General features: G+C 37.4%; 2 protein-coding genes across 9 annotated transcripts in view; one reads left to right on the top strand and one right to left on the bottom strand.

The window, feature by feature from the left end:
* Window positions 1-12,060, bottom strand: part of mctp1a (multiple C2 domains, transmembrane 1a) — a 205,849-nt gene extending 193,789 nt beyond the window's left edge. For 6 of the 8 annotated variants that reach the window (XM_089130115.1, XM_089130118.1, XM_039662314.2 and 3 more), the window contains exon 1: window positions 11,331-12,060. In XM_089130115.1, coding sequence (XP_088986241.1) covers window positions 11,331-11,987 — 657 coding nt within the window. In that variant the 5' untranslated portion in view covers window positions 11,988-12,060. The remainder of the gene's footprint in view (window positions 1-11,330) is intronic. The other 2 variants (XM_089130116.1, XM_039662315.2) reach the window with 1 other exon arrangement.
* A 221-nt stretch (window positions 12,061-12,281) lies between these two features.
* Window positions 12,282-24,122, top strand: part of fam81b (family with sequence similarity 81 member B) — a 30,220-nt gene continuing 18,379 nt past the window's right edge. Inside the window, exon 1 of the mRNA XM_089130119.1 lies at window positions 12,282-14,135. Within this exon, the coding sequence (XP_088986245.1) occupies window positions 13,938-14,135 (198 nt within the window). The 5' untranslated portion in view covers window positions 12,282-13,937. The remainder of the gene's footprint in view (window positions 14,136-24,122) is intronic.

Below are 24,122 nucleotides of genomic sequence, written 5' to 3'. Positions count from 1 at the left end.
CATACGGCTCATGCACATTCATTAATCCTTTTAAAACACACACATACGTATTCACATGAAAAGCAGAGATCATACAGCTTCATTTGCAAGTGCATTTAGACCCTCTTTTCCTGATAACTGCCATTGAACTGCAAATGTTTTGCTGAATTACCATGTTAAAACATTTAATAAAGGCACACCTTTATCTTGTAAATTCACAGTCCACCTGTTCCTTTCTATAATGTTGCCTGTATACACACACCAGAAAACAAACTAGTGATGTGTAGGGTTAAATTACAGTTGTAAAATAACTCCATGAAGGCCTTTCATCTTGTAATTTGTTAGCCAATGTTTGATAAAAATGAAAGCAAGGAAGAAAAAAATGGTTTTATAAAGCAGGCACTTCATGTGCTTTCAAAAGGTCGATAGAAGAGGAACCCAGAGAAGTCTAATAACATTACCCAGAGAACAGCAGGACGCACATGTGAGTTTTGAACAAAGAGCAGAGTTTGTCTTATAATGTATAATTAAATAATTAAAAAAAAATACAATTACTTAGTATTTAAACAATTGCATGTCAAAAGCGCAGGTTTGAGAATTACAAATGAAAACAAATATTTTAAAAAATTCTTTCATATTTATGGTAACACTTTATTTGAAGTGGTGTGCATAAGACTGACATGACACTGTCATGAACATGAAGGAGTCTTTATGAATGTTTATGACTGTTGTCATTAAGTGTCATTCGGTAAATTATGACAGTTTTAATGCAAAGTTGACATTGTTTAAAATGTCTTCATTATGACAACTTGACATTAACAAAGACAGAAATGTCTTTGTTATGACAACTTGACATTAACCAAGAAAACATAACTAATCCAACGTGTTCCACTTTGGTAAAGGGAAATATTAATGACACTGTTGTTAAAGCATTTGACAGTGTAATAACCCTTAATGACATCTTTATAACTAGTACAATGTGTTCCACTTTACTTGAGGACAAGTAAAATATTCATGACAAGTTATAATGGTCTCATGACAACCAAAGTTAAAACAAACCATAACATATGACAGGGTAATGTAATGTTAACACAAAGCTGAATAACTTCTTTAAGTTTGATAATTAGACCTGTTATGACATATTTGTGACAGGTTGACAGGTTATGATTTCTTAATTTAATGTCAAGTTGTCATAACAAAGACATTTTAAACAATGTCAACTTTGCATTAAAAGTGTCATAATTTACAGAATGACACTTAATGACAACAGTCATTAAAATTCACAAAGACTCCTTCATGTTCATGACAGGTGTTATGTCATGTTTATGACACTGTCATGTCAGTCTTATGCACACCCCTTCAAATAAACTGTTACCCCCTTCGGTAGTGATTACAAAAACAAAGAACAAAAAATCTGTAGAAAAACAAAAAAAGTGCCAGGACATTATCTGATCATTTATGGACATTTATTTCCTTTTACCCTAAAATACAAAATATGGGTAAAACACCTTCAAAAATAATCAATAGGCCTATGGAAAATTACATTTCGCCCTGTTTTTATGAATATTTGGACAGTGTATCCGATTCCTGAGCCATGATGTCCAGTTCACGCTTTTAAGAGCATCTAAAAACAATTAGGCACTATAGTTGAATTTCATCTATAATTATACTTCACATGCCAAGATGGGAGCTTTGACATTAAGAGAACTCAGTATTCGCGTATTGTTAGTTATGGCTTCTGGGTGACTACCGAAACTACCTTTAGTCTCTTCTTGCATTTGAATGCTTAAATTAACAAGGCTTAAAAGCAAGTGCAAATGATAAACTTTCATGACGATGCAGCAATGACCTGATCAGTTGCACAATTGCCAATCAACTCTTGGCAATTGGGCAGTCCTTATTGTCAAGCCCTGCATAGATCTAGCAAGTCAACTCTCTTTACGTGGCATGTGCAAGCCTCTCTCTTTCTCTCATGTTGAGTGTGTGTGTGTGAGAGAAAGTGACAGAGGACATAAAGCTCAGCAATTAAATTATATCTACACTAAACTTATTTTTTGCCTCCAACTCAATCACAGGTCAATTGAAATCATACAATTTACAAGCCATTGGCAATTTTAGTCGCCTAGCATGAAACTGGGTCGCATACTGAGATTGCTCATTGCAGAGCCAATGGGTGGAGCGTGACGTCCAGGTTGTGTGACATACCCGGGAATGTTTAAAGGTAAGTAAGCAGATAATGTCAACTTTAGGTTCCAAAAACAGAAGTAACTTTCAGTTTAACATAGCTAACTTACTTAGTAACTTAGTTTAACTTACTCTCTGACGCAGGCTCCAGTGGGCATGACATATTGCACATAATATAATATACAGTAGTTATATCGATATATAAAGCACTATTAAAACAAGGTAATGTTTTTTTTATTCTACTATATACTGTAGGCCTATATATAATATCATCTTACTCATCATTGATCTGTGTTCAGATGTTTTTTTTTATATTATTTTTACAACAGGACATTTTCTAAAAAATACTTTTACAGCCATGTTATCACAAACTGTTATGTAGTCTAATCAGTGTTTCTTTTTATTAATTAGCTTCAAACAAATAATTTCACCATGATTAAAGATTATGAAACTAAAAGATTGAAAAAATGGTTGCACAACAACCAAATAGGTGGCGATATACCCCAACTAAATAAATTGGCATTAAACAAAAAAAGAAAGTAGTATGGCGAGCATACCTCAAGTACGTAAGCAAGGTTTGGATAAATCAACCAAGAGTTCAGGGTATGTTTGACAGTAAGTTAACCTTGCTTTCTGCAATAGCCACCAGCAACCCCTCAATGAATGTAACCCTATTGCTAAACATTACTCCACTCGTTAGACTGGACATCATTTGGCTTTTGCTCGCATTGTAGAGGGTTGAAAAAAACAAAAAATCTAACTTAACGTCCCATAAATACAATAGAACTTGACTTGAAGGTGAATTGCTCACAAGAGAGATAAACCTGCTTTTGTGCCATAATCTTGTTTTATTCTTATCTAATAACCCGATCTAATCACAAACCTACATACAAGATATCAATCCTACAAAGTCTATAGATCTAGAAAACCCCCTGAGTCATTCCAGTTTGTGCTTCCATTCCATTTGTGCAGGACATAATTTAAAGGGTTCGTGAACTGACTCCAGGCAGAGAAACACTACAGCGTTAAGCCAAGCGGCCTTTGAGCACAAACTTTATGTAGCCTATGATGTTATGTGGTTTACACATTTCAGATCATTTCCTATGAGCGCCTGCGGGGGCAGGATGTTGATAGCAAATTGTGATGGTTTAGAGAATTCACTATTCACATTAGTAACCAAGGGGCTCAAGTCACAGACAAGCACAACTGATTGTGGTTTACCATTGTATTGTCAGGAAATGTGACTCACTAAAAGAAACTGACTGTCTGAGGTAGTGTTACTCAAAGTGCTTTGAAACGTGTATGTTTCAATTGAATTGGACTACTAAAGCTAATTCAAGCTAAATTCTTAGATCACTGCAGCTCTTTTGTAAAAAAGCCTTTACAAAAATGAGGGAACATATAGTAGTAAAGGAATGTTTCTTTTAAATGGCCTAGGGGGTGTTCCATAAAGAGGGCTGTGTGGCATACCCAAGTAAGTTTACTCAGAGTAAACAGATAACCTCAACTTTCGCTTCCAAAAACGGAGGAGCAGGTGTTGTTCAAGGGTTACTTTGTTTCAGAGGTATTCAGCACATGATGATCTCATTTTATTCTCATCTCACAAATTGAAAATGTGTATTCAAAAGGTTTTTGAATGAAAATTGGTAATTTTCTATAGAATTTCTATAATAAAATGTATATGGGATACATCTCACAAAAAATGTGGAAAAAAAATGGCAAAACATAAAAATTAAACTTAAATACAACCATATTATCTTTGAAAGCACAGGCAATTTTTATGTCAATTGATATCTCTTTTTTAATTTTTATGTTATCAAACAAAGAGTATAATAATTCTAGTTCAAACTATGAATAACAGTAAAAATGTAAATCGCTTTTAAACAAAAGAAGAAAGAAGAGGTATGGCGAGTTTCTCTTTAGCATCTGTTTCCATAGTGAATCCTGGATTCGGCGCTCGGTTGAGTCTTTGTGTGGTCACCGTTAATTCTGAGATACATCCTTCGGGTTGACTGAACTTACTCTAGGCCGCGGTTTTGGTCACCTGCATTCATCAAGTAAGCAAGGTTTGGGTCAATCAACCAAGGGTTTAGGGTATATGTGACCTCCCGTCTATGGTCTGCTTTGGCCATTATTAGAGCAGCATGTGTGTCAGAACTAGTGCTGGGCGGTATACCGTTTCATACCGACAACCAGTGTATATTTTTGTTACGATGTTCATTTAACAAACCGCCATACCGATGTATTTAATTACACACCGTTCGAAACGAACGTTTCACTGTTTCAGACAGACCTTTTACAATGTTGCACTTCTAAGCAGCAACGGTGAGGCCATAGCACTGATCTATATAATGATTTAATTGTTAACCACAGGTAAATTGTGTAAAAGCAAGATAACCCATAAACAGTAAAAGAAATGGACACAGTGACCCCATTGATTTGAACGGAGAAGACTGAAGCCCAATTATTGCACTTCCATGACAACATGACTTTTGCGTAAACATATATGCCACTTTCGAGTCAAGTGGCGTGTTATCTCTACGCATTCTGAGCTATCCGCATCTATGCGTGTATGTCTACACCATTAATGTCCGAGTGATTCCGCGTGTCAGTACATCATCAAAAGTCCGAGCGAAATGAAGCAAAAAGTAGATCTACATCTGGGGAGCGATCTTTTTTTTTTCCCTAGGATGGTTAGGGGAACACTCATAAATGCCATTAACCCCAGTGACGGGGTTGAGGTAATTCATTTATATATACAGTTATAACGTTAAGTCAACGGCGTTCATAAACACGCTAAAAAGCAATTATGCGTCTTGATAGCACGCCAAAAATGGAAATACAAATTGCCGTGTCATACACACGCTACTTCGTGAGATCAGTCTGTCCTGTCTGATGTCTGAGCGACTGTGCAGGCTCAAACTGAGGTTGACGACAGTCTGACAGTTGTATATCTTCTAGTAGCTGTGCCAAGACAAATCTGAATCACCTAATTCCTCAAAAACGTTGAACTATTTTGTCCCGTTGCTTTTATGGACTCTCTATCAATGGGCTTCTCTTTGACTTTATGTCTTCATGTCCCCCCGACTGCCTCATAGACAGTAAAAGATTTCCTGCGAGCTGCACTTAAATCTTGCACTTAAAACGTGTTCAGTGCAATCGCAAATCTCTCCTCTTCCCCAACTAATAATTTTAGGATATAAGAACGTTTTAATAACGTTCCCATTAAATTATAAAAACGTTATTTCTGAATGTTCTAGGAACATTCAAAACGTCCAGTTTTTTAGACGTTGTATTAACGTTCTTGCTTGGTTATAAGAATGTTATTAGAATGTTACAATTTTAGGTTATACTGCTGTTCTATTCTACAATATTAACTAATGCCGATAAAATAGACCATCCTAAGTTAATATATTGCAGTAATTCCTTTCTCAACCAGCAGAAAATTCTTTGAACACCTGATTATGCATGGGGAAAAAAAAAAGCCCAGCACTAGTCAAAACATTTACATTTATTCATTTAGATTAGCTGACGCTTTTATCCAAAGTGACTTACAATTGCTATATACTATGTCAGAGGTCGCACGGCTCTGGAGCAACTAGGCTTAAGTGTCTTGCTCAGGGACACATTGGTGTCTCACAGTGGATTCAAACCCGGGACTCTAACACCAAAGGCATGTGTCTTATCCACTGCGCCATCACCACCCCAACACCCTAAAACATCAGAGATTGTGAGGAGTTCAGAGGAACCAAATTAGGCCAACACCAAATGAAGATTGTGAAGCCCACACAACTGAACAGAGAATGTATTTTCATCCGTACAAATGTTTGCAGATCTGAGGTGGAAAATCTAATCTGAAGTTATAAAATATACAGGCGAGCGAGATTGTTTGCTGATCTGAATATCAGCAGGAATACACAATGTGAAATTTCTTTAAGAAAACATTGCAATAAACAATAGGATAATATTAAGTAACTTACATATTAGACATAATATTCCAGTTAGTTTGTGTAATTTGGCCACCAACGAAAATAGCTAAGGCAAAACATCTCAAAGCAACAGTGCCATCAGTGTTTGCTTTTATGAATGATGCAATGTTTTCCAATTAATCAATGACTTTCATTGAGTGAATGATTCAATGACTCACTAATAGACTGTTTCCGAAAACTTGAAAACTTGCATCGTTGCTTTATAGACATTACTATGCAGGCAGCGTTTGCGCACAAATGTACCTCACAAGATGAAATTACCTTCGGACAGACTTCTGAAGCAGCCTAACAGTTTAATGATCTACAGCAAAATAGAGCGAGCTTTGGTGAGAACTAAACAAATATTTAATTACTACAGTAGACATTTCTCAGAAATGACAGCAGAAGTGGAAATCGTTGGTCAAAAACGTCAATCTGAACAATTGCAGCTTTCAGACACCATCTTTCTCTTTCTAGCTCAACTGTCATCGACTATATGGTCACTGAATGTAACACGTAGGCAAAAGAACAGTAAATCAATTCAATCCTAAATGAATCAGTGTTTGAGCGAATCATTTAATTTAATGAACCAATGAATCACACCTAAGACCGTTGCCTGTTGCCTCCTACAGGCGTAACATTATAACATGCATAAAATCCCCAGCAAACTTAGATTCTGTCTGGAAGCAAAACAAACAGTGAAATGTCCCAAAGCCTATAAAGTCAAAGGGCATGACTAGATTATTTAATTTAGTTTTTTATTGTGTTTTTACATTACTATATTTATTAAAGGGACAGCCTTGATAATTAAAGACTAGGCCTGACACTTTGCTAAAACAAGAAGGCTAAATGCTAAATGTATTGTCTGGGAGCCAGAAAGTACATTTACTGTCAGAAGCCATTTCCACACACAGCTGGTGACAGACACCTCTATGGTGAGGTAATAAAAACGTGATGACACGACTCAGGGGCAGTAATGGTTGTACACACTGTGCATGACCTTACATAATCTGTTCTACTCTAAACAGAAATCACATACATTTAAATGCTGCAATCTCTAAAATCCATGGAAAATTAGCCCCATATCTGTTACATTTCCAAACAGAACAACACAGAGGAAAAGGACCTCAGTAAGGTATTATATAATTGCTGTGGAGGGAAAGATATGTTAAAGGGTTTAATTATGGATCAGGCTAAATGGGTCACTGATTCTTTCTTTGCCTTCTCTGCATGCAATGTCAATGAACTTCTCAAAGCCACATACTGTATAATATTTCATACAGGGGAGGGAGGGGGGGGGGGGGGGTCATAGAGCCCCAGTGAAATATTACTGATAAATCCTTGTCTGGCGATGGAGATTACATAGACTGACCTGAAAATAGTTTTCCTTGATAATACTTCAGCAATCATTTTGTATGTTTGCTATCAGTTGTTTAGGTCAAACAGGATTGCAAACCGATCATATTTTTTTCGTGATTCAGTTTAAATTATTCTTACAAGTCACTCATGCACTGAATTTTTGTAATGGTTTCTCACACCGAAATAGTAATACACACTTTATACAACAGAAAACAAAAAAGAGCGCTGGATGAGATATATATTTACTCTATACATTTCTGACAGTATTTATACACTGTCCATTGTAGGAAACAACACTTGCAAATGTCTCATTTCGTTCACCAGTGATGACATAATTCTTTATTGCACGCACCACTCTCTACAGCAGGAATATACACTCACCGGCCACTTTATTAGGTACACCTGTCCAACTGCTCGTTAACACTTAATTTCTAAGCAGCCAATCACATGGCGGCAACTCAGTGCATTTAGGCATGTAGACATGGTCAAGACAATCTCCTGCAGTTCAAACTGAGCATCAGTATGGGGAAGAAAGGTGATTTGAGTGACTTTGAACGTGGCATGATTGTTGGTGCCAGAAGGGCTGGTCTGAGTATTTCAGAAAGTTTCAGGTAAAACTCCTAAGCGGTGAGCAGCCGGTAACAAAAAGTAGACGAATGAGAACGTCCTCGTCTCAGTTCTCGCGCATGCGCCCATAAGGAAGTAATGGAATAGTGGAATAAAGTCGTTATTTATGTTTTTTTCGCACAAAAAGTAGTCTCGTCGCTTGATAAACTTATAATTGAGCCGCTGTAGGCACATGGAATATTTAAACCTTTTCTTTAATGACTTTATGGGCCGTCAAGAGCCAGTCCCTTAGGCAGTCTAGGACTGATCCAGCTCTCAGATTCAATCAAAAATATCTTTATTTGTGTTCCGAAGATGAACGAAGGTCTTACGGGGTTGGTACAGCATGGGGGTGAGTAATTAATGACTTAATTTTCATTTTTGGGTGAACTAACCCTTTAAATGTGTTTTTAAACTACTCTTTAAATGTATGTTCATTTACAACAACAGTAACATCTGTTTGTTTTTTTGTTTTTGTTTTTTTATGTAACAACCACATTTTTATTTGGTAAAAAGTAATATTCTGACTGTTTGAGTTGTATTCAAATTAACCATTGGTCATCCAGTATCATGCATTTAGATCATGATAACCACAAATAAAACCAGGCATAGCCTATAACTTAGCTCCTCACTATCATGGCATAACTTTTTAGTTTCTGTAGTTTTTGTATGAAAAACAATAGCCTAACAGTTAAATACATTATTAAATAGGTATCTAAACACAGCGAATCCAGCATGTCCGTGCAGCTCACCGTAACTTGCATTAACGGAGATTACAATCGAGCTGCTATTAGCATGATTAGCTGCTATTTAAAAAATGGCGGTCACAAGTTTCTATTCATCTTGTTGGTCACGGTAACCCCGCCCCCAGCCACTAACGTAGGCGGTTCTTACTTCCAGACCATGATTTGGTGCTACTTAAGAACCACTTTTACTGGTTCGGAGCTAGTGCTTTGGTGGTTGAAAAACACCAATTTGAAACTAGGCTAAGGCTCCGAACCAGCATCAGCTGTGCTTTGGTGGAAAAGGGGTACAGTCAACTGACTTGAACCCCATAGAAAATCTATGGTGGGATTTGAAGGCGGTGGTTGCAGAACACAAACCAAAAAAATATTACTGAATTGGAGGTCATTGCTCATGCAAACTAGGCTAAAATTTCTCTGAAACGCTGCCAGAAGCTGGTGTCTGGTTCACATCTTGTTTGCAGCAGGTCATAACAGCAAAAGGGTGTTCTACTAAAGGGTATTCTACTCCACATGCTTGCCATGAAGGGGTTGAATAATTTTAACACTACAAAAGTCATTAAAAGAAGTCATTTTGTTTGATTTGTTCATGGCAAACAGCAATGTGGGTTGAATAATTTTGATTACAACTGAATAGTAAAGTTAGTCTTTCTGCAACATTGCATGAGATATTCTCAACAAAAATCTAAGCTTTTAAATATTCAATCAACAACTGATCTTGCTGTCTGTTAATTTTCAACATGACCAATGGGCATTCATAAAATGAAATGAAGGGAATAATGTTGTCAGCATGTTCATAAAATAATGAACTGATATAGCCTAAAAAACAGGATATTTGCAACAAGGACCATTTGAAAGTGAAAACTCTTGATAAGGAGATTGGTTGATGAAATGGAGTATTGCTTTCTCTTGCATTTTTATTGTCTGATAGATGAATTAAACTAAATTATAAGGCGTTGGGGGAAAATAAAGTAAACCTGAATACAATTATCTTTATAAAGTCAATTTAGGCCATTGAGCTTATACCCCGTGATTAAAATATTCAGTGTGTCTTGATGTAAAAAATAAAAAATAAGGGTTTTTACTCAAAATCTTACAGTTTTAGCTTGTTGTCACTAGTTGCACCTGAGTTAGCAGATAAGTTTGCTTTTTGTTGCATTTAACGTCATTAAGGCATAGGCTATGTGTCATTTCAGACATCTGGGACATTTAAGTGTGATAACCGCAAGAGCTGCTTCATGTCAAGACAATGAAAAACTTTGTGACTATAAAAAACCTTCTTGAGGGACAGATATCATAAGATGTCATAACTGCATTGTATGAAAATACGGTTGCATAGTGCAATAATATGTTACAGTGAGAATGCATTATGTTAAATACTTTCTGTTAAGCATGTATGATACAAATACAGGGCCCCCATAGTAACGTCTGGGACACCAAGTCACACCTAAAAATGTGTGAATGGCATCGCATTAGTCAACCAAGTGACATTTATTTTAAAGAAAGATGCGCAAACAGACATTTAAAATAAAGCAATTGACAAAAAAAAAAGTGTTAACAGACATGCTGTTAAAATTAAGATTACAAAATTCCTGTCATGTAGCCTACATCATGCTCAGCTCTAAATTTATTTAGCTAGAAATTGTGATTGTGCAATGTAAAAAAATATATGATTAATAAGTTAGAACAATGTTTTTACATTGCTTTAACTCATCAAAATAAGTTAAGGAAAGTTTTTTATAAGTTTTTAGGAAATGTAAACTTTTTTATAACTTATACAAGATTTAACAATTTTTTTAAGTCAATGGAATGCAAATTAATTTGAAAGTTACTTAAACATCCAGGTTGATTTAACATTTTAAGGCAGCAAAATCTTTATCAAACAACCTTAAAAAAAACCCTTATCCGATATTTAAAAGGAACAACTGGCAAAATCATGGAAAAGTCATGGAAACGTATTGTGGGAATCCTAACATGATGAACTCCACCTGTGGTCACTAAAGTTCACATGAGTGAACTGAGGAAATGACTCCATGCAGCCTCACCACAGATCACATTGACAACAGTTAAAATGTAATTGCATAAAATGGCTGAGAAAAGTGAAGATAGTTTTGATTAAAACTCTAGCATTGTTTGTTTGCAGATGCCAGTGGTTTGTTATGTTATCTAAGACATCTGTGTCTTAAGTAATGTGAAACATTTTGTTATTTTGAATACAATTAGTGCAAACATATAGTAAACAAGAGGGGAATCAGCAACACCACACAATGGCAGATCTGTCAAATGTTTTTTGTTGTCTAATATCCCACATGGGAAAAGAACAACATAGCAATTCAATTATCGGGTCAGTTAGCCTAATGATGAGACAGTCCGGATAAATGTGTGATAAAAGTGGAATAATATGAAGAAATGTAAATATAAAATAATTTACTACGATGCACAAACCATACTCAGATCACTTTCTGGTCAGTATTTTAAAAAACACTCTTACTTTGAGTCTTACCAGGTCACTAGCGTTTTTAGCAAGCTCATCCTCACTGGATGCTGCCGATTCCACCACCAGCTTCTCGAAGCACGTCGAGCCCAAGGACGAGCTCTTCTGCTGGGACATCGCCAGCTGAGCCACCAGCAGCTTCGGACTCCCGTGCGCGGATACGGAAATCTCCGGTTTACTGATTGATGCTCCATCAGTTACGGCCAGCGGTGAGATCCCGAGCCCTTTACTGGCGCTGGAGTCCGGCTCCTCGCACAGGGTACTGTCGCATACTAAAGACGGCGGAGTTGAGGACAAATTGGGCTGCGAGGACGAGAAGACCCGGTCCAGGACCTGTTTTTTCTTTCTTTTAAACATCCATAACCCGCTTTCTTTTTTACTATCCCCGCTGCGTCGTCGTTCGGACCCCAGTTTGGGGCTCAAAAACGGTTTGGTCTTCTCTTGGAAATTCCTCCACATCCTTCTCTGGTAGGACGCTGATTGCGGGTCCTTGTCGCTCTCATCCGTGTGTTTCTCCTCCATAGTCCCCGTCCAGCAGCAGCAGCAGCAGCAGGCTTTCAGCGCGCGGAGCGCCAGTGACACTGAAGCGCGCGGGCGAGGGCGCAGCAGCGCGTGCTCTTGATCGTAAATGACACTCAGGCACTTACAACACATTCACTTTATTTTGGTCAATATGCTACTAGTAGGGCCTAACATTATTCAGGGGGTCTTTTACAGCACCTTAACATTGGAGTCTAAACTAAAAATAAATTAATTAAAAAAGCCCAATAGGAGAAAACACGTTCAAATTTGAACAAGGTATGGTTGCCCTAAAAGGGTTACCTGTGAAATAAACGTGAGTGTGGAATGCGTCTGATTCACTCTTTAATGACTTAATGATTTGACAGTAACTTGTGAAAAAGCCATACACGAATAGCTACATAATTGCAGAATAGAAAGATACGCCTCCCTCTGGTGAATGTCCGTAATTATAAGGATTTGGTGAGTGCTTATTATACTGCACATCATGTCATTATACTACATGATGTTTACAAGCTATTTGAGCTATTTAAATTGTGTTTGTTACTGTGAAACGTGCTGATAATAATACAGGTGCACACTAGAAAGAAGAAAGCATGATGACTTTTGGGCAGAGTTAATCAGTTAACAGGTTCAGGTTTTGTGGTAGGCCTATTTTTAGATAATTGTTACTGTAAAAGTAGGATACTAACATAGCCATGCAGTGTAAACATCTATGCTACTGATTTAAAAGTGAAGGCAAAGCCAAGATAATACCACCCACAATAAAACCCACTCATGTGTCATTTTAAAGATTGTAGATTTTGATGAATATTTAATTAGTTTGTAGTTGCTGTAAACTAAAGGATATTGTGTGTGTGTGTGTGTGTGTGTGTGTGTGTGTGTGTGTGTGTGTGTGTGTGTGTGTGTGTGTGTGTGTGTGTGTGTGTGTGTGTGTGTGTGTGTGTGTGTGTGTGTGTGTGTGTGTGTGTGTGTGTGTGTGTGTGTGTGTGTGTTATTATTATTATTTTACACACAGCTAAAACTATTCATTAAGATAAAAATCCCCTAATGAAACCATCTCCACTCAGCTTTGAAGGGTGCTGAGTACATTTATTATTCTATAATAGATGTGTTTCAAATCACAGAAGTGAAATCATTACTGGTCAGAAAAGCTCGTGAGTGTTAATGAGTAGGCTACACTGAGATGTCTGGGTCTGGCCAATATCTCAATAATTAATTATGCTTCTTGTCAAATATATGTGATAAACCGTTTCAAGCCCATCATCCTAAAGCTGTTATTCTTCGCAGTATACAATATTTAGACAAGTTAATAAAATACTGTATTCACAAATTGTCTGCATTATCTTGCCAAATGATACACCCCTGTCAGAACACGCCATTTGGTAGCTAAGAGATCAGACTAAACAAACCAACAAACATACCCAGACTACAGGGAAACAGGGTAAGTTAAGATCTCAACTTTACTTTGCAATATTTATAGTTTATATGTGTAACTCACACCCACATACATACATATGTTAACTGGACCCAAATTTTAAAAGTATCACGTCTTTCTTCATGTGGTCATTGTGGCTATGATGAATGCCTATTAAAACTGTAAGTGCTCAATCAAAGGGATTCATCTCTGTTAAGAATGAATGAAGGTAAGGTATTCATCATTCATTTATCAAGGTGAATCAGATAATCAATAGGTGATGTAGTTTCCTGGAGCCCTTGAGTTATTCTCACTATAATGCAATGTAGGAGAAAACCACAAGGAGAACACCTCTCATATTGCTTCAAAGGCATTTGATTCAGCTTCATTTTGACAATATGGCTCTGTCCTGTCGTTTCTTTTACATTCTCAGAATCTATTTACTAATTACCTGTGATGGACTGGCCGTCTGTACAGGGTGTCCCGAGACGCTGTATCCCCAGCAGAGGATAACAAAAATAAGTTATAGACAAATTGTGCCTTTTGCCAGATTACTTTACTTTACAAATCGGTGGGTTTGGCTGTTAATGATCAAAGGCAATTAAAAAAAAAAGATGAGGCTCTTACAAAAGAGTTTTAGTTATTTAATTGTGTTTTGAGCCAGACATATGGAGAGCCGCATGACCGATCAGGAACGCACTTTAAGAACTCTACTAGAAGAAGCCGTGAAGATCAGGGACGATGTGGTGACTGGTATACGTGCATCGCAGGGTTCAGTCCTGATGGAGTCGACTGCTAGAAAACTACTGGAGAACCATATTCAGAACATAACTCATATTGTCAAACAGCTCAGCACAGACATCCAGGTACGAAAATAAGTTTTACAGTGACATATATTATATTATATTATATTATATTATATTATATTATATTATATTATAATGGGAATTATATTGAAATTAATCTTGTGTATGCGTGAATAAATGTCTATCAGTCTATTTTAAGTCCCCTGATGTTTTCTTCTATCCATCTCAGAAAGGTCCAGGATAATCACACTGATGGATTGTTAGATCTAATCAATGCATCTCAAAGTATTACATTTATTTTTAATGTGAAAGCAAAAATTTAACAGTACTTGATGAGCGAGGTACAGTTTCAGAGAACATGCCAGCAGAGCCATTACCTAATGAGATGTATTATGCAGAATATGTGCATAAAAAATGAATGAATCAAATAAATCAAAGCCCATCAGTCACTACAGCCAGAATGAGGATTTTTTTAATTTTATTTTTTGTCCCTGAAGAGTGATGATGTAACCAGGCTTAATTAGCTATAGAAAGACATTAGGAATCTCTGATAGGTCTAATGTTGTATGCTAAACCACTTATCCCTCTAATATTACAAAAAGTGAATATACTCATGGTATATTTTTCAATTCAGAAACTACGGGTGGGGAAAAAACATCCATCATAATTACTCCAGCTTTATTATCACGAAATGCTCTGAGACATGAAGGTTGAGATTGAGAATCCAAATGCAGTTTTATTGAAAGGGTAATCCACAATCGTGGTTGAAAACAGGCAAAGGTCATAAACACCAACAAACAAACACAACAAGGCAGGGAACACCGGAAAAAAAGAGTAATCCACGTAACAGGCAAGACATCCAAAAACCAAGAGACATGAAACCAGAGGGAATGCTCAGAATTGCAGTGTAACACCAAACAAGACTTTGCAATAATGAATGAGAAAACCAGGCTCGTTATATGGGGGGCTAAGTTAAAGGTACACTATGCAGGATTTTTGCAGTAAAATATCCCAAAATCACTAGGACAATGTTATATATTTTGTTTAGTTAATTACTTACAATATCCCAAATGTTTTCAACTATTTGTAAATCGTGAGAAAAATGCGATTTTAACCAAGGAAATGGGGCGTGCGAGCAGGGGTGAGGAGTCGCCAGTCAATGGCGTCATATCCGCGTTACCCCCGGTTTCATATGTTACATATGTATTGCTAAAACATATTACAAAGACTGTGAACTGTGAAGTACTGAAATGTGGAGTTAGACCGTTGAACAGTTTTTCACCATTGCAATTTTACGGATTGTTTGGGCGGGGCTAAAACAGGGCTCGATGACGCACTGGAGCCCAAGAGCTCCTGGACACACCCCTATTTGATGACGCACAGAGTCTGATCTCTCCCCTAACACACAATAACACTCCCCGAGCACATTCGCATTCACCGCTCAATCGAATGCGAATGAGGTTTTTAGAGAGCCAACCTTGATGAAGAGCTGAGGATCACCGCCAACACCCGCCTCTGTAGTGATCATTTTACATGGGATCATTTTATAAACTTTCCTCAGAGACAACTGGGATTCACTGATAATCCGCTGTTATTGGTGAACGGGGCCGAAACGACTATCTACCGCCTCAGCGTTAATTCTCCCGTCCCGAAAGCAGTATCTGCTAATATCACCGTCGACACTAGCTTTCCTGCGAGTGGGCGTGGTTTCCATGCAGCCAGCGGACACGCCCCCAGCATTTGAGAACAGAGATAACTGCTCATTTTTTTTAAGATTTTGATAGTTTACTGTATTTTATGTACTTGCCGGCTTTTTTATCATTCAAATTTGGCTGGGTGGCTAAAAACACATTTTTCTGTGGTGTGACAAACTCAGAACACATACTTAATTTTGACTTTACAGGGATTTTAAATGTGTTAGTGTAACTGTTAGAGCAAGTGAAGCAGCGCTGCGATACCTCAAGTTTAATTTGTCTAATAAACTGACCTGTGTGAGTAATTTAGCATTTGCGTATAGTTCGGTAAAATGAAATGTCCTTATTCCTTTATTTCCGCGGGACTCGCGTTGCGTGTGGTGCTGGCAGTTGTAGTCGAGACCACCTCACTCGAGTCCGAGTCGACACCGAGACCAGAGAGAGTCGAGTCCGAGTCGAGTCCGAGACCAGAGACGGTCGAGTCCAAGTCGAGACCGAGACCAGTGAGGGTTGATTACCTAATTTACTTTTATTTACTTAGAGAAATGCTTTTATTTTTTACTGAATTTACTTAGAGTTTAAAAAATATGATCAGTTTAGGGTAAAAAGGCCACATAGTAGGTGGTGTTAAAAGTAATTTTATTACAATTTGTCATGCGCAGTTGCGCACTAGAAAATCACCAATCACTGGGCGTGTCAATCAATTTGAAGAAATATTTTATTAACATACATTAATAATCATGAAAAATATTTTTAATTGAACTGGAGTGGACTCGGGAATAATTCCGAGTCCTAAAAAAAAAAAATGTTCGAGTACGAGTCAATTCCGAGTCCAAATGGACACGAGTCCATGATAAGACCAAGACCATTAAAATATGGTCTCGAGACCGAGTCCGAGACGAGTCCGAGTCTCGAGTACTACAACACTGGGTGCTGGTATACGTCTAGCAATGGCGCATTGCTTTCTACTACTACAGTCAAGTTTAAAAACATCAATGTGTTCACTCATCCATGAAAGATCCATCAGCTTGACGTTAAGATCCATAATTCCGCTTAATGCAGAATATACGTCATCAATATACGCCTTCGTTATTGTAAGGGGATAGTGACCCCTGGTGGGGAAAAAATCTTGCACATTGTATCTCTAATGAGAGACATGTGAATGTGAATGATAATGGATGAAATGTCTGGGTAGTGAGTTATGGGAGATGTAGTTTGTGAGGGGATGATAATAGTCTGATGTGGAGTGCCCTCTGGTGGTTCTCAAGGGCACATCAGCTGGTTGACCGTTACAGTTATAATGGAAAAATATAGCTGCGAGCAGCGATGGCGGGCCCAAGCCGGTGGCACCGCAACCCCGGTTCCTTTAGTTACCTAAAGGCACCCGGGTAGCGGTGCCGAAGGCTTTGGCCCTTTTATGATTAAATGTTAAAACGGCATGCCATACTCTGTCATTTCGACTAGTCACAATTATGTTACAGATGTCTTAAATGATAATACAAACTATCCAAAATGTAATTACGAATAGACAGAAAGACGTTGTTGATATCTACAATGTTAATTCCGGACAGGCAAACTTAGCTTTTAAATGTTAAAAGGGCTTGCCATACAGGGACGTAGGCTCAGAGAGAGGCTCACCATATTCAAACCAAAATATCTGACTTCCTCTTGGTCCGAGCTAATGACTATGTATTAGAAAGTTGTCCGGCTTGAGGAGTACAATGTATATACCGATTTTTGTAACTGTAGATAAAACTAACAACCCCACTTTTGTCAAAAGGTGGCGCTATTTAGTCCTTGCACATTGCCCGTTTCTGAAACTTTGCACGTCTACTGGCTAATAAATGTGATGTATCTGTTGAGTTTCAAGCAATTTCAATTTCAATTTGACTGTTGAAAAGAAGTGCGCCGATTAGATACTCAGGATCGGTATCGGCTCTGACACTGCCATCTTTGACGAGGCTGATTCAAATTCTATATTGTGCATATACTATTCTGTTAGGCACAAAGGCACAAAAACTTTCTAAAGTACCATAAAGTTTTTGTGTACTGTATTATTAGTGTTCTGAAGCTATTATGTGATATAGAAATTAATATTTAAGTCATTAAATTCAAGAACACAAACTTTTCCCTCTCTGCGCCTGTCAGTCATTCTCCATTCAGCATTCAAACAGCACGTCACATTCGGTTACAGTCAATGATGAAACGATCTTCAATGATTCAATGTTAATCCTATTATACTGGATCTTTAAGATAAAGGTCTAAAGGTCTATATTTTCGAATGAAGAAACTTTTTCTTGCTGGACTTTATTGCTGTAACTTAATCGTGTTACTTTCTACCGGGTGTCGGACGCTGTCGGTTAGATCACAACACTAGAGTCAGAGCACTATAATTGTTCTTCACGCACACAGTAACTGAAATTTAAAACCTTTAAAAGAAAAGGCTCAATAAACTATTGCATAGATAGATAATGTATAATACACTGTTCATAAATATGTATTTCCTTTGTGCTTTGAACTTTTCAATACGGACTCAATGCGCTGTAACTTCATGTGGCTTCAAGCACATCATTCTCCGCTCGGGATGCACATAAGTGCTTTGTGCTGCACCGTATTGGAGCCGTAATATCATAATGCAGTGACGTAATGACAGATTATTAATTGCCTTTCAATTATATGTTGCTTTATAGCAGCCATGGCTATATTTTTTTTAATGATTTTTGTTATCTTGTTTTTCATGAATGTATTTTTCAAAAATAAGAGCAATGTGTATTATCTATTATTAATATGGTTTATAATAGCATTTTTGTCATAGATTATGACAAAGTAATCATATGATCCACCAGCGAGGAACCAGCAGAACAGAGTGAACATTCTTTCTGTTTAGTTCAATCCTACTTAATAGGAATTTATTTAAAATGCTCGCTCTACTCCACACCATTAATGTCTTGTGCGGACATCCGTATTTTGACTTTCGGTTTTAAGTAAGCGATTTAAAAGCTCCCAAGTCCCAGCGGAGTCACACGTTGATTAACCGGTGGGAATATACACAATAGGCCTACCTGATATTGAACACAAGAGGGCAGTATAGCACTACGTATGACTCAGATTATTATTTTTTTATGAATTTTACAACAATTCTGGCTGTTTTTGAACGTAAACAAAATTCTTAAATGAAAAAAAAGGAAAAATTGGGGAAGTTATAATATTTGTATAATTTAATTTAGAAACAAATGATGTATAATTACATTTTTAGAAGATATGAGGCTTTTAGTGTTTACTTTTTTGACATTACTTTAATCTTTTGCCATAGTTGCACATGTCTATTGGCTAATAAATGTGATGTATCTGTTGAGTTTCAAGCAATTTCAAGCAAGCTAAGAGTCCCAAAAGCATCAAAAAATAATGTTAAAGTTTGTTTCGTTGCCACGGCATTTTGAAAGTGACACACTTCCTGCTGCCAGTTGGTGGCGCTATAACTTTGACTCACAATAGTCACATCCATGTGATCGGTCTCTTACAGCGAAAACACTGCTGAAGTTTCATCAAGATCAGTTAATGTATGCTGAAGTTATAACACACATCCTGTTCCATGTTTCTCGCCATAATTTCGTTTCCTCGCCACGGCCAAACCGTTCGAGATATCAAAAATCCCGTGGCACTTTTTCATCCTTAATGTCTTGACTTCACGCTGATCGAGTTTCGTCGAATTTGGTTCAGTGCTCTAGGAGCAATAATTTAAATTACATTGCATGTGTTTTAAACACAACCCTAAATAGCCAACTTCCTGTTGGGCTGGGGTAAAAAGTAAGAGTGTGAAGTATATATGAAACGATGAGATCTATATGTGTACCAAGTTTCATATTATTACATGCAAGTGTGTTTGATTTATGGACCAAATTTTCAGACCAAGTTTATTGACCAAGTTAATCTGATTAATAAACTAATTATATAAAACTATTGTCAATTCACTACAATTAAACTAGTTATATGCCTTTACTTATAAAAAATAAAAATAAAAACTTATTTAAAAAATACCAGGCTTGAGAAATGTATTTTCTTTATGCAGGTCATACACACAGCAGTGAAATGGTTAAGCCCCCTCCCCCTGCACACACACACACACACACACACACACAGACAGCCAGCCAGCCAGCCAGCCAGCCAGCCAAAGGCTCAGAGTGGCCATATTCAAACAAAAATATCTGACTTTCTGTGGGTCCTAGCTAATAAGTGTCAATTAGAAAGTTGTCCGGCTCGAGGAGTACAATATACATACCAATTTTTGTAACTCTAGTTAAAACTAACCACCCCACTTTTGTCAAAAGGTGGCGCTACTGAGCCCTCACCACGCCCGTTTCTGCAACTTTGCACATGTCTACTGGCTAATAAATGTGATGTGTCTGTCGAGTTTCATGCAATTTGAAGCATGCTAAGGGTCTCAAAAGCATCCTAAAAGCATCCTAAAAGAAGGGTAAAGTTTGATGCGTCGCCACGGCAACAGTTTCAAAGATATCAAGAATCCATTCACAGGTCTACATCTGCCGTATGTTTACATTATACATATGAAGTTTGAAGCAAATCGGGTAAAAATAAAAGGGTGATATCTAAGCATTTTGAAAGTGACACACTTCCTGCTGCCAGTTGGTGGCGCTATAACTTTGACTCACAATAGTCACATCCATGTGATCGTCCTCTTACAGCGAACACACTGCTGAAGTTTCATCAAGATCAGTTAATGTATGCTGAAGTTATAACACACTTCCTGTTTCACGTTTCTCGCCATGATTTCGTTTCCTCGCCACGGACAAACCGTTCGAGATATAAAAAATCCCCTCGCAAACTTTCATCCTCAATGTCTTGACTTCACGCTGACCGAGTTTCGTCGAATGTGGATCAAAGCTCTAGGAGGAGTATTTGACATTCCATTGCGAGCGTTTTACAAACAAACCTCAATAGCCAAATTCCTGTTGGGCTGGGGTAAAAAGTAAGAGCGCGAGGTATAGATGAAACGATGAGATCAACATGTGTACCGAGTTTCATATTATTACATACAAGCGTGTTTGAGTTATGGACCAAGTGTTCGGACCCCGTTCCAGGGGGCGCTGACGAGCTGCCCTGCCACGCCCGGGTACCATCTTCAGCCCGGCTCTGATGGCCGCGGGTTCTGACCCGTGTGCAAAGTTTCAAGAGTTTTCGAGCACGTTAAGGGCCCCAAAAGTGCCCAAAAGGTAGCAAAATAATAATAATACTAAAGAATAATAATCCCAAGGAAAAATATAGCTGCGAGCAGCGATGGCGGGCCCAAGCCGGAGGCACCGCAACCCCGGTTCCTTTAGTTACCTAAAGGCACCCGGGTGGCGGTGCCGAAGGCTTTGGCCCTTTCATGATTAAATGTTAAAACGGCTTGCCATACTCTGTCATTTCGACTAGTCACAATTATGTTACAGATATCTTAAATGATAATACAAACTATCCAAAGTGTAACGACTAGACAGAAAGACTTTGTTGATATCTACAATGTTAATTCCGGACAGGCAAACTTAGCTTTTAAATGTTAAAAGGGCTTGCCATACAGGGACGTAGGCTCAGAGAGAGGCTCACCATATTCAGACCAAAATATCTGACTTCCTCTTGGTCTGAGCTAATGACTATGTATTAGAAAGTTGTACGGCTTGAGGAGTACAATGTATATACCGATTTTTGTAACTGTAGATAAAACTAACAACCCCACTTTTAAGTATATATATGGTGCCTTTAGTGTTATTCTGCACGACGTGCAAAAACTTAACCCCCGCTTTTTTAAGTATATATATATATATATATATATATATATATATATATATATATAAAGAGGGTTATTCTGCACGACGTGCAAAAACTTAACCTCCGCATTGACTGTCGAAGAGAAGTGTGCAGAAGAGCTTGCATCAGTGAGGGCTTTGCAAAATATATATACATACAAACACACACACACACACACATATAAATGAGGTTAGTGTTTTACAATATTAAGGAAAGCAAATGTATTGAAATATAGCACATTAATTTTAAATTCATTCAGCTTCAATTACCAATTTGTAGTTTACCAATTTATCTTACTTTTATTTAAAGCAAACTATACATTTAAAAGATTAGGGTTATATGCATATTTTGTCATTTAAAAAAATACAAAATTGTTATGCAAAAAGATAAGGACTTGCAGAAAAAATCTACAGTCAGCCACACACACACACACATAAACGCAGACACCAGCAACCCCCCCCCCCCCCCCCCCCTCCCTCTTCCCCATACAGACACTGATAGAGACAAGATACACATCCAAACTGCAATATCTGACTTTCTTTTGGTCTGAGCTTCTTACTGTTAATTAGAAAGTTGATCGTAGGGGTGGGCGATATGGAAAAAATATCATATCACGATTTTTTTAGGAAAATCACGATCACGATTTTTTATCACGATTCTTTTTCAAGTTGGTTTTAATATATTTTGCAAGTGGCTGTTCATTACAGCCAAACTAATGTCCCTATGTTAAAAACAAAGCCTTAGGTAACAAAAGAAAAAAGAAAGCCACACATTTAGGCCAGTGGTGAAGATAAAAATCTTTGTCATTTTTTTCTTTGTTATTAAAAAAATAAGACAAGATAACCATTACACAAATTAATATTCATATTAAATAAATAGTGCTTTATTTTTTCAGATGCAGTAGGTGTATTTAGCAGTAGCATTGAAGTAATTAAATGAACAAATATGAAATTAAAACACTACATAGACTTCACTGAATATATTGATTCTTATTAAAGATATATTAAAGTTCTCAGTCAGTGAGTGATTTTCTCCTTGTTTTTTTTGTTTTGTTTTGTTTTATTAACACTAAAGGGATAGTTCCCTCAAAAATGAAAATTGTCTTAATTTACTCTCTCAAGATGTTTTAAACCCGAATAAGTTTCTTTCTTCTGTTGAAAATAAAAGTTATTTTGAATAATGTGGGCAACCGAACAGTTGCTGGTCTCCTTATAGTTTTTTTTATAGGTTCTCTCCTGGAAGTTAATGGGGACCAGCAACTGTTTGGTTACCCACATTAAAAAAAAATTGTCTTTTGTGTTCAGCACAAGAAAGAAATTAATACAGGTTTGGAACAACATTAGAGTGAGTAAATAAGGACGGATTTTTTTTTTTTTTTTTTTTTTTTTTTTTTTGTGAACTATCCCTTTAAGGACAAGCGGCAGTAGGCTACTATTTATTCCTGTTGCTTTTAGACCAGCACGCGACGCGTTTAATATAGACGCATATTACACCAGATATTCTCTCAAATGTTTGCTTTCACTTTAGACATAGCCTGTTTATGTAAACATTGTGTGTATTTAACAGTATTAGCTTAATAAGACTCGAGAGATAACTTAGTCCAGTATTCAGGCGCTGTTTGACAGGCTTCTAGTGCATGTGAGCGTCGGGGGTTATGCGGTCAGGAAAGCGCACGTTAGAACAGCGCATCAGCGCGTGAATTAAATGTTTAACCGGCAAGGCTTATGCAAATAATGAACTTTTGTGAATTGCAGTGTCCCGTACCTATTCCTTAACGTGTGATCATGTGTAGGCTATGTCGCGTTGTACAGTTGAGAGACGGAGGCGCCAGAACTGAACTGATAGAATGCACTGTAACACGATAGGACCTACTACGATATTTCTTCAAAAGCAGATCGTGGAGACATTTTAATCGTCCACGATTAAAAATCGTCATATCGCACACCCCTAGTTGATCGGCTTGACAAGAACAATATACGTGGCATGTTTTGTAACTGTAGGTAAAACGAGCAAAGTTAACACATTTTATGTGTCCTTTTTTAGTCATAAAATTATTTTCCTCGCCACGGCCAAACCGTTCGAGATATCAAAAATCCATCCGGAATTGAGCATCCTCAATGTCTTGACTTCATGCACACCGAGTATGGTGGTGATTGGTAAACACATGCGTTGTAATTTGATGTATTTCTCCTAGGAGATTTATTCAAACAACACATAATTCCCAACTTCCATTTGAACTGTCTTAAAACTTAGAGCAGAGATGGGCGCAGGTCACGCAAGTCTCAAGTAAGTCTCAAGTCTTAACCGTCAAGTCTCAAGTAAGTCCCAAGTATTTTTTTTGGGGGGGGCAAGTCAAGTCAAGTCACAGGCTATGTCAAGTCAAGTCAAGTCTTGTAGTAGGTTAAGTCAAGTGCAAGTCAAGTCACCTTATTATTTTAATTTTACATGCAGAATCTGATCTTAATAAAATGAAAAGACAAGATAAGTATTTGCCAGTAAATTACAATAATTTGCATTGTAAATACTCATGTTCAGTAAAATACACCAT

Source organism: Pimephales promelas, chromosome 4 (assembly GCF_988280905.1).
Source record: "Pimephales promelas chromosome 4, fPimPro1.hap1.1, whole genome shotgun sequence".
NCBI lineage: Eukaryota > Metazoa > Chordata > Actinopteri > Cypriniformes > Leuciscidae > Pimephales > Pimephales promelas.
The sequence above is the reverse complement of the archived record's forward strand: the minus strand, read 5'-3'. Positions and strand labels throughout refer to the sequence as shown.